Source organism: Corvus moneduloides, chromosome 2 (assembly GCF_009650955.1).
Source record: "Corvus moneduloides isolate bCorMon1 chromosome 2, bCorMon1.pri, whole genome shotgun sequence".
NCBI lineage: Eukaryota > Metazoa > Chordata > Aves > Passeriformes > Corvidae > Corvus > Corvus moneduloides.
In genome coordinates this window covers 41,057,748-41,069,991 of record NC_045477.1, presented here as the reverse complement: position 1 = coordinate 41,069,991, position 12,244 = coordinate 41,057,748, and the positions used below count along the sequence as shown (strand labels likewise).

Genomic DNA, 12,244 nt, shown 5'->3' with positions numbered 1-12,244 from the left:
TGGGAATGATAGTCTTTGTTCCTTTGCAAGTAGGTGGAGAAATTTTAAAAAAAGAAAGTTTGGAGATGACCTTGCTGCTCCATAGACTGGCAGTGCATAATGCAGCATCCAGCTTCTATCTGAGTAGTTTGAAACCAATGCAACTTACTCTTTTGGTTGTAATGAATTGTAAGCCAGCTTTGCAAGACTAATTTACAAATAAGAGTTGATGGAATTAATTTGACAACTTAATGTTACTGAAACCAGTAATTTGTTATGATAAAAAGCTTTAATTTATTAAATAAACGTTAAATCCTGGAAAGTTGGTACTATTGATTAGGCACTGAAGCTTTCACAGATGTAAACCAATCCTTTCGCTTCACAACTTTGTATTCCTAACTCAGTCATGATGCTTCTAAAAAGGAATGTCATGCAGGAAATAGATAACCATGAAAAATAACTATTCTGGTGTCTGTGGTGTCACTATCATCTCTACCAATATGGAGGTTTATATAACAAAAATCACTCACTCTGTTCTAAATGTCTGAAGCACTGTGCCCATCCATATGAGGCGAGTATTACAGCAGGTTTTTCACTGATCCTCTACTCTGCAAGAAGCTCTGTTATTCTTGGAAACTGCTGCTGACCCAGGACAACTGCTCATCTCAGTGTATGTGAAAGGGATCTTTACCTGTAATTGACTATAGGAAGCCTCATGATGACTTTTATGAAAGCAAGTTAGACTCTTGTATGGTTTTCCCAGCTTGCACTATTTTTCTTCGCTGAACTACAGATGCTTTTCTCCAGCCAACACTCCAAACTTGCAGAAGAAAGAGCAAGGAATATACAATAACTGACTTTGGAAGGAGATTTTTCTACTCAAGCTTTTCTTTATTGCAGCCTATGGCAAAGCAGTGCTTCAAATGAGTTCATTAGAAACTGTGTGTTTTAAGAGAAAAGAGATTTTTTTGCCAAAAGTAAATGTAAGAAGTAGCCTTTTGCTCTTATCTATGACTTCTGCTGGTGTTCTTCAAAACCTCCCAGCCACTGAGTACTAGATTGTGTATTGATGAGTTAAATAAACACAAACTGAAAATAGTGTAGCTAAGTGGACCAATGTAAGGTAGTAAGGGTCAGCCCTTTCATGGTGTCAACCTCTTTATGATAAAAGTATTTCTAGTTCTAAACATCTTTACAGTGAAACATAGTTGAAGCATGGGATCATTTAGATACCCTTTGTAGTGAAAACACAAAAGCACAGATAACTTCAGATTTCAACAGCATGATGGGAACTAAGAATATAATAAGCTCTTTTTGGAATTCTTGCTTTAAAAAACAAATTAATTCAGCAAGCAGGCATTGTCTTAAGAAAAGCTGACACATTGCTGGCTACAAGATCACCTGAGACATCTGTGAGAGGCAGGTCTCCTGGATGGTACTTGGGTGTTTGGTACCCATGTTTGTGATCATATCATTAGTGTCAGAACATGACATGCATATTTATCCTGTATTAGAGCCTTCTGCATAGGTAATCACTTCTTTGTGAAAAATCAGTACAGAGACAGCTCGACTACTGGTGTGCCAATGATAGGGGGAAAACCAGCCAAGCTGTAGCATTCTGCTGTTCTGCTCGTCTGCTACTTAATATTCGCTGTGAGTTGAAGATCTGGGTGGATTAGTAAAGGCTGGTAGCCAGAAAATGCACATGACATAGGAAAATTATTCTTGGACTGATGTCAAGGACAGGATTGACATTCATAAAAATCATAAATTGCTTCTAACTTCTACTTAATTCTACTTCTTAAATGGCTCTTGTCGTCATGTGATGAGGAAAACATTCGTTGACTGTGTATCTACATTCTCATGTAAACATTCTTGTTTGCATGACAAACAGGTATTCTGCATTTCCTTGGGTGAACAAACAATAGAAGACATAGATGAAATGAAATCAGGTAATGACTCGGGTGTCAGGAATGTAAGTCCATAGTGGTGATTTTTGTTGTTTTCATTCACTCCACTGAAACTACTTCTGTGATCATCAGACATACATAATTTCTGTCATGGGACTGCACTTGAGGTAGCACATTTTTGCAAGCCTGGTCCCAGAATAGTTACCAGCTTCTGTGAAAAGATGTTTTCTCTTCTAGATGTCCTTGAGATGCATCAACCTATGTATCTTCTGCTGTTATGGGTTCTGATCACTGTCTTCTAGAAAATATTGCAGCGGCTTTTAAGGATTTACCACTGTCTGTGTCGTTGCTCATATGGAGGGAAACCTGGTGCAGAGGGTGCATGCCTGTTATTTAGCTTTTCCCTTTCCAGTAACCAATTCAGTGCATTGGCTTAAGCCATTGACAGAGGTTCACCTGAGGGAACGTCTGTTCATTTCTAGAGCAGGATTCAATTCAATGACAGAAGAAAACATTTGGGCTACTTGAGACGTCCTAAATTGGGCCCTACATATCCAGGTGCTTATTTGTTTGTCACCTTATTTGTTTGTCACAGCATTTCTGTGCTCCTGGCTCCTCTACCTCAGAAAGAGGCTTAAACATATCTTGACCCCACCTAACAGCCACCTGCAGGTATAGCATGCTTTTAAGGAGAAAGTGTGATTTGGGGTTCTGGTCTGAGACAGATAAACAAAGTTATCCTACATTGTAGGTGAGCACTGCAGCTGCTGAGGTAAGTTGAAAGTGATTGCTACACTTCTGCTTTAAATCAGTTCTGGCCTTTGATCTGAATCTTCTGTCATCCTTCCTGTATTCAGAGAGTAAAGAACTCTCTGGGGACCTCTAAAGAATCAATGTGTGTATCTAGAGGGGATGGTGGATGTCGGATGAATAAAAGATCATTACTTTTTTTTTTTTTTAGGTACCTAATAATAAAAAAAACCTATGATGATGAATTTCAGAGAATTTTCTAGAGCTGTATTTGGAGAGGAAACACTTTTGTAAGTTAGATAGTAGCTTACCTGAATATAAACAGATGATGCCTGGTATGTCAGGACAGCCCACCCTTGAAGGTCACTGTTGACTAGCACGAGACTACCAAAATACTTCTCTCACACAACTCACTCCAAGAATAAAATGCAAGACATTTAATCTGGAAAGCTAATGTACTGCCTGACAGGTCCAGCTGCTGGCAGAACATCTCTTCCTAATGAAACCCACATAATTGATAGCATTAAAAAAAGAATTGCTAAGGACCACTAAAAAGTTTTTCTTACTTCAATATACATAGTTTAATCACAGTTTCAAAGCACTTAGAGAAGTATTTGGAGTTTTTTTTGAGTAGTAAATGCTGATGGGACTTGAATCCTGATTTTGTCCGAACATGATCTAGAATATCTTTTCATGTATACTTTTGAAATGTTCCTGAAAGAGATTCACTAGGTCACAATCATTATTGAAAAAATAGTAGACCTGTATTTCACTGCAACTTACCTAAATTCAAGACCTGTGAGGAAGTGAATTTGAAAATTTAAATTTAGGGTTTAAAAAACATGTAACACATTATAGAAAGTTGCAGAACAGAAACTTGCCGCTGTCTTTATTTCCTTTGTTTCACACACACACACGCGCACACAACCACACAGATGTGTATATAGGCAGTAAATTCAGGAATCTTCTTGCACCATTAAATACATTCTTATGAGTAATTAGACTCAAAGAAATCGAGATTTACTTGGCACTGTTCATTCTTTGTTCTTTGTGTTGTCTTTCATTGGTGATATTTTTGGAATTTAACTTTCATTGTATAATGCAGAACAAAGAACAACAAGGGCAAAAATAGTGACATTCCCTGGCATATATTCAAGGGAATTTCCAGTAGAGCAACTAGTAAAAATTATTTCAAAATAGATAAATATTATTTAAGGATACTCTATGTTTTGCCCACAATAAATAATATTGAGACATTGCACTTCCTTGAAAATACAGTGGTGAATGTCTGTTAAAGATCAGGATGTTAATTATGAGCAACAGAAGTCTGCAAAGTTTGTTTCTGCTTCCTCCATCTGAGGAGGCTGCAACAAGGTACATTACTCTTCCAAGTCGCTTGTAATTAAGTTCTGACAAACAGTCCTTTGACTTAAAAATAGTGAACCAGTTGAATGCATACTTCAGTTTAAATTTAGTCAATTTGCTAGTAGCAGTAATTCTGAGATTCACGAAGATCTAAAGGAGGGAGAATGAGATTATTTTAATTTAATTTATTCTGTATGTCAAATTTATTTCCTGTAGAAATGTTGTAAGAAGAATATTTTTTCAGGAAAAAAACTGCAATGATATATTTAAATACCAGATGAAACCTACAATAGAAGTAATGATTGAAATGGAGTTATATGCTGGTACCATATTGTCAGTATTTTCACTGGCATTTTCTGCAGAGGCAAAAGGAGAGAAAGTAAGGTCAGAACAAGGATCTGCTGTAAGTTTGGTTATATCAGTACATATAAAAATTCATAACAAAGCTTCTGCTATCTCAGTTTGGCTTTGGGCTGTAACATTTAAAAGAAAGGGATGTTTTGTAATATGCATAAAATGAAATTATTTTAACTATAAAATGTACCGGAAATAAAGAATTATATGGCTTTGAATTAAAAGCTTTACTGCATGGGTTTTCTTCATAGAAGATGACTTCCTTTGTCAGGTAGAATTCTTCAGAATTAACTGAAATGTTTACTGAAACATCCGTTTCTGCTGGTATCTTCTCCTAAGCAATGTCCAGTATCACCAAAAGCTAAACCTAAAGAAGTTTGAAAGGTGCTTCAATTTGGGATCATCAGTGTAAAATTGCACACCACTAAGTGAGACAGATAGGGGAGAAAAAAAATTAGAGATACTGAAATGAAAATGAAGTTCCTGTAAAAGTATAAGGAGAGATATATTAGATTCTCATAAATATTTTTGATTTTTGAACTGTTGAGGTCTGTAAGGTCTAGTCATTCACAACTCTACACTGAAAGTGCTTTAAACATTTTTTGCAATACAAAACAAAATTTCTTACTCTATCCTATAATTATCCAATTGTAGAAACAAGAAAAGGAGAAAATTTTAAGCAAAGTATATTTGAATTTAAATTCCACTACAAAGCAGTTATAGTTTTTATTTCAACAGCATGGTGACATGGTAATGAGACTCACATAAATGCATCCTGGTGCTTCTTACAATGCCTTTTTAAAAATTTAATCTCAGGCCTTTTCCTCAGAGAAGAATTTCATTTCTACAGCAAAATCAATAAACTAATTTATATAACCAGTATTCTTTAAAAATAATTTTGTAATCAGTCTATCCTAGATAATAACTAAGACCTTTTTGTCACAAAAGTTCAATTTAAAGTTGAGATTGCCTTGCCCATTCATAAAGCCTCCAGCTCCTGTCTGAGACAGACAAAGGTAACACAAAAGGTCTTGCATAATCCAGAAGGATGAATCAGATTTAATAAGGCAGCTAAAATGGTATTACATGGCTGCAACGAGTCAGCTGAATACAACCATCCCAATAGTGCCATAGCTCATAGATATCTGATGGTCCTCAAAGTGTCTTTATGGAAATATTTAACTATTACTTTCATGGAAATGTGAAGAGCCCTGCAGTCAGCCAGAAACATTCTTTATCAGTTGAAACATATATTTGTCCTAAAAGTGACGGATAGGAAGACATCAAGTCTAAAGACATTGTGGGATGTGTTAAAATAAGTATTTTTGAAAAATTATAATAGCCAAGTAACTGATTTTTTTTTTTTTCTGCAGTTTTTCAAATGTTAATAAAATATCTACCTTGATTTATTATTTCAAAAATGTATAACCCACAGTAAGGCTACCCACCTGTGCTACCTAGCAGGGATCCATGTCTCTTGGCATTGCAGGACCCACCAGTCATTATGCCAGTAAGTGAAATGTAAGTCCTCAGATCCCCTCAGGCACTAAACACACATGTGAGTATGCACACACACACAAGTAGTGCCGAATGCAGGAATACTCTGCTTGATGGAAGGCACAGATGGTGCTGGTGCCCTGCTTTATTGTAAACTAGGTGGCATCTTTGGTATGATCTGGCATCCTGCAGGAAAAGGAATCTGTGTTCCTGTGCATAATCAGGAACATTAAATGACAGGTGAAAAAATTTAACAGATTATAGGACTGGGCATAAAGATGCAGTGAACAATTGGTGGTAAAAATTCCATGTGTGAATAAACCCAAATCCTCATCATATTATGGGGCTTTTGTTTCATTGTTCATATCTATAATTTTACAATTGGACCCTCCTCTTAGGAAATGAATGAATGTTCCTAAACTGCTAAAGCTGAAAGAATAGCTTGACCATGAGATGAAATGCAAAGCATCACATAAAAACACAAAGAGCTCATTATACCTACCTTATGCAGGTCTGTGAAGGCTAACTGTCTATTTTAGCTAATCAGATATACTTTTTGTGCTGTTACCTCTCTTAAAACTGTCTATTAACCCACTATCTTTTGTTTCTCTTTGCAGAGTCTGCAGGTCAGTTTATGGTGAAAGTGCCTTCAAAGACACCAAGTTTACCACAAATGGCTTCAATAATATAAAATCTAAGGACCACTGCATGGCAGAGGCATCCTTGGAGCTCATGTATTTAAATTCCCTGGTACAACAGTGTGTGGTGACTGTGTTTTCAGGGGGGCACCACGAGCATACTCACCCCTAACAAGCAGCTCCGTCTCATCTGACACGGTGTCTGCTGCGGTCTGGACCCTGCAACCATATCTCCCAGCGTGCATCAGGAGGATGTTCCTGATCATTAAATCTGCAGAGGAGGCTTGCTGAAACAGGAATGAAGTGCCAGTTTAAAACTCACTAAATCTGTGTTCAAGGTAGTTCACAAGGGTGTTTTTGTACAGTTTGAGCAACACTTAAATGCAGCTTTCATCTTACAAAATGTATGTGTCCTAATACCCTCTTGTGAGGATTATCAGAACACTGCATTTATACAATTATTAACAGGGATTAAAGAAGAGCATTTCAGGTTTTTAATAACTTTGACTTTGCTTAAAGCACATTGCGCATATTTGCACATTCAAAGAAAATTATTCCAACTAGCACAAAGAAATTAATTTAGGAGATGAACAGAAGTATTTTGGATGCTATCCTTGGTATTAAAAAAGTCCTCTTAGAAATTAAGAACTTTCTTCCTCCTCCTCTTTACTGCAATGCAGTGACATTTGGAATATGTCTTGCTAGTGTGCTGAAATTAAGATAACTTGTAAGATAATGTTGATTGATTTTTAATAATATAGAGGAAGTTAATGCTAAATATGGTTGAGAAAATATGAACAGATTCTTGTCCTTCCTGTTGAACTCTGTATTTAAATCTGAAATGTGCAAAATGTATAAAGAGAGAACCACTTCAAATTTTTTTTTTTAGAATTCTAGCTTACAATTCCCCAAAGTTCACTTTAAGAAACATGAATGGAGTATAGGCATTTCCCGTCTCAGATTTGGTCTACTTTGCTAAACAACCAAACACTGACAGTTTTTCCTTGAATTATATATTTCTATCCCACGCAGTGGTTCTAATTTGATTAATTTTGATCCTGAGTGAGTAGAATTGTACCCTGAATTCTAAATAAAATCTTACTAGAGGTTTAAGTGTTGATACTTCTCTAGATGTGTTGGAAATCTGTCACTGAATTCACCTAGATCTATATTTGCGTTCTGTGGCACATATGTATTCTGTGCTCATGTAGATACACTCAGATCTTTATCCTTAATCATTTGCAAGTTATGAGCTCCCACTTCATAACTAGCCATTCATGTGTGCATGACCTTGTTCTTTGTAGGATCGTGTTTCTTGTCTGTTCCCATCTGCTATTTTTCATCATCTGCCGTATTGGTAAGATGTCTAGTTTTGTACCATACAATTGCCATTTGCATACTTCTTTCTCTTATGCTAAGGTCATTAATGACAAGATGAAATAGGATTCATTTCAAGATCCAATCTTCTATAATTTAGTTTTTTCTTTTTAGGCAGAAGAGTTCCTTTCCAGCATATCTTGGCATACTTCTTCAGTCAATCTTCTCTTCATTTACATTTTTTGAAGTAATTTGTGGTAATACTCCATGTAGCACCAAGGCAAAATCTTTACCAAAGGATATTCACATGCAAAGAAGGAAAAGAGAGGTGGAGACATCAAGGCTGCTTCCGAGGACAAAGTGAATATGGGCATGATCTATAGCTTAATAACTCTGTGGATCTAAGAGCGTGATTACTGTGGGAGTGTTTTGTCTTCTGAAGCAATCTAGATAATAATGTTGCTGAAGGGGAGATACTCAGACCAGTCAGGCCATAATGCAATTCTTATATTCTTGCTCTGGCATATGAGAAATCACAGCAGTGGAGAAGAATATCTGAGCACTCTACAGCTCGAAATGCAAAAGAAGAGCACACACTCCCACCCGGAGTCAAATTCAGGATATAAATTTTTTAAGCTGTATAACACAGTAGCATTTAATAGCTATTGAAATGTGTTGCTCAAGACATTTAGTGATCTTGGTACAAAGCTTTAGTTATTAAAAGGATAAGACCAGAATCAGTCCACATTTGTCCTCTCTTGAGGATAATTTACATCTAATGTGTGTTTTGTTGTTAAGTGTGAGGAATAACGTAATGGGTAGCAACTGTCTGATTTCATTGCTCAGGAGCTGTTAAAAATCTTGGCTGTCACTCTGACTTCCAGAGGGTTCATGAATGTGTGAATCCTAATATTCTTATCACGAAAAAATGTATGTATTTCATCTGCGCACCTGTGTAACTGCGCAGACAAGCATCAATTGAAGGAATCATTGCTGTAAGTGGAAAGCAGTGCAGTACAATAGATCTCTATGAAATTCTTTTATTACAGCATAACAGGATGTGCAGCCAGCATTCCTGGGGATATGTGAGTAGATTAAACTCACTGTGTTTCATACAGATAGGTACATACTCAGACATTAGATTCTTGATCATAATCAAGAAAATAATGGCACATATTAGCTTCCATTTAGATAAGTAGGAGATATGTTTGACCCGGAACTCTAAAAAAAATCCTGCATTACTGCTGTTCAGTGGCATTTATAGAGTGGTCTTCATTAATTTTAAAGACTCTTCCAAGTCTTAGAAGACAGATTATTTGTTGATTAGTTTATTCTGTGATAAGAGGCTCTAGGTCACAAAAAGGTCCAGGGGAGGTTAAACTGGTGTGCTGGCTTTCTAAGTCTTAAGAAGATTTCTGCACCTTGCCATTGCAGTTACTACTTAAACTTGAACAATCCCAATCTAGTTTTAAAAAAACCTACAAAGTGAGAATGCAGCAGAGACTCCATTAAGAAAAGTATCTAAGATCAGAAACTTTCTTCTGCTTTAATTTTCTGTCAGTGGAAAAAGATGCGATGCTTCAGCAAAAGCAGAGACGTACACTCCCCTTGAGGGAAGGCAAAACCTGGGTGACATGGATGCAAACAGTGTAGGAAGGTCTCTCTCACCTGGACTAACATGATTTAGGACAGCCTGGTGTATCAGCAACTTTGTGGTCTCAATTTTAGTCAAAGCTGATGTTAGCGGTGTTTAAATTTCTTTGCCTGGTTCTAAATTTTGATGCTATTAAGTGTATGTTTTTAAAAGCTGCTTTTTATTTCACTGATTTTATGCTCTTTTGTGACAGGGAATATTTTGCAAGAAGCACACTATTTCAAAGTAGCATTTTATTAGAAAAATCCATATTCCTTTGTGTTCTGAGCATCATGTATTATCCATTTAATCAAGTATCAGTACACCTTAATCTCAGTATAAACTTCTACTGTGTGAAATGTATATTGTATTTTACTGAAGCTAAAATTTAAAACAAAACAAAACTGATAGGTTCAACAAGCAACTTTTTCTGATTTTCAGGAAAGCTAAGAGTAACCTTCAAGGTCATCATCAGCTATAGACCTGATGTGCACTGTTGGTTTTCATTAAGCAGCAAGTAAATAATAATAATAATACAGCTCAGAATGCTGTCTGTCATGACTAATGTTTCTCTCCAGGACAATAAATTGTTGTACCATTCATATTATGCTCCCAAGCATCCCATTCGTTTGGTTGTGGGCAGCTCCAGTGCTGAATGTTGTGTCAAGCTGCGGCTCTCTCTACTTCAATGTGGCATGTTGTCTGAGGTCACAGTCATGTCTGCCACATATCTAATTAGCTTTACATATAAGGTATTGCTTGATACCATTTTTTTTCAAAAATTGGTGCCACCTATACCTTAACATTTGCTTTTGATTTGGAAATACTTCCCTAAATTCAAAAAGGCTCCAAGGAGCATATAACATGTATACTTTTCTCAGTAGTAATGACATCACTGCATTTGTCTTTTGCACTCGTTGTCCTAATGTTGGTGGTTTGCAGAAGCAAAAAAAAGAAGAATTTACTGTTTCAAAGAATTTACTCTTGAGGAATGAATAGTTCTTCAGCTGTACCAAATACCCACAGAGAGGAAGTCTTGTGTGGATTTTTTTCTCTTTCCCTCTAACAAATCTTAAGAGGTTGTTGTGAGAGACTGGACTGTTAATAGTCAATTATTCAAAAAATGAACCGCTTAACTACCCAGGTGCAGAGAGTATGCACCAGAGGCTACAGCTGGGTCTTGGACAAGATAAGAGAAGATGCTGATAAGAGGCAAATCCTGAGAGTTGGGGGAGTACTTTTTATCATGCCGAAGTCCTTACACAAGTGGTTCAGCTGTGGAAATTCCCTTTCAGAGAAGTACCAGGACATTTAAACACAGCCTGAAGGAACTCACCCCTTCTGGTGGGCCATAAATGACTCAGTGTCACTGATATAAGAGGAAGCTGTGATGTCTTAGTCTTAGAAGGTATCATAAACCATCAGGCTCCTGAAGTGTCCCGTGATTCAAAGTATTACATCATCCAGTGTAAAATTCCCTGCTGCAGGGGGTGTACCTGGGCATTCCTACCTTAACTTGATTAAGTATAAACCCAGTGGATTTTTTGTTTCATGGGCTTCTCCCACCCCTCATGGCTCAAGACAGTGAGCCATCACTTTGACTAGACTGGGACCGTCACCGCTGAGAAGACTAGAAGAAGAGAACCAACAGAATCCATGCAGTGGTGACATATTTTCTGTCTCTCTGTCATTCTCTTTCTCTCCCTGCCCCCTCTCTTTTCCTGTTTCTTTCTATCTCTCCCTCTCTCCCTCACATTTACTGTTAAATAAAAATCCATACTAATGACTTTGATGTATGGTCTCGTTTGCACCTTAATTTGGGCAAAGACATCTCTCTAATTTTAATAACCAGATCTTAACAGTTGTGAATTGCTTTGCAATAAACAACTTTTACATATGGCTCTTCCTTCAAATGAAGAGAATTAAATGTATTCTTCTTGTGAGAGCAAGTTCATTGTCCTGAGCCAGTTGCTAGGAAACCTGTCTGTTAATCTGTCCATTCATTTGCTGAGTTTTTATCTCTAAACCAAGGTGGTCCATTCAGTGCATCCAACTTTTCCTTCTGAAGACTTTGCAAAAGAACAATTTCTAATCTGCCTGCATTTGAAATGGAGCTCACAGTTACACCCTAGAGCACTTTCTTAACATCTAGTAAGTCTTTTGTTCCTTTCTCCATACCTCTTCCATGAAAGAATTATACTTTGGGTTGATTATTACATAATTTATCACATATGCTCAAACTACAGAATCATATGTGGAAAATACATATGAAGTATCATTATTTTGTCATTGTATCAAACCCAGCTTTCATTTAATGTGCTTCTAATGATTCTCATTTTCCACACTGATTGTCACACTTCCCTTCTGCACTCCAACTGCAGTTCTTTGAATGTAGCTCCAATTTGTCTTGGAAAGAGGGACAAAAAGTCAAAGAAGTTCTTAATACTGGGTAGTCGGTAGAGATGACGTGTTAACCCACAGCTCTCATCTTCTGCACTGCAAAGTCTTGGGGACTGCCTATTACTGTGCAGCAAATTCAGGCTGGGAACTCAACCTGGACAACATGCGGTGCAAACTGTCTCTTCGCTTGGGAAGAATGTGTCTAAAATGGGTAATGAGAATATTACAAATGATCATGATTCAACAAAAGCTTAAATCAAAGGGAAGAAAAGAGTGGCCAAACACTGACTACCATTGGAAGAAAACTTTTATGATGAAAGCCCAAGGGGAGTTTGGGTCACTTCTTTACTATGACTACAGGGGTTTATTGAGGTTTGCTGCCTGTCATCTAAATCTCTTGA

At 36.9% G+C, this 12,244-nt stretch overlaps 1 protein-coding gene across 8 annotated transcripts in view; it reads right to left on the bottom strand.

Annotated features, from left to right (window-relative positions):
• CNTN5 (contactin 5) overlaps window positions 1–12,244 on the bottom strand; it is a 620,272-nt gene that overhangs the window by 45,416 nt on the left and 562,612 nt on the right. For all 8 annotated transcript variants that reach the window (XM_032099222.1, XM_032099223.1, XM_032099228.1 and 5 more), the window contains one exon: window positions 6,660–6,780. In XM_032099222.1, coding sequence (XP_031955113.1) covers window positions 6,660–6,780 — 121 coding nt within the window. The remainder of the gene's footprint in view (window positions 1–6,659; window positions 6,781–12,244) is intronic.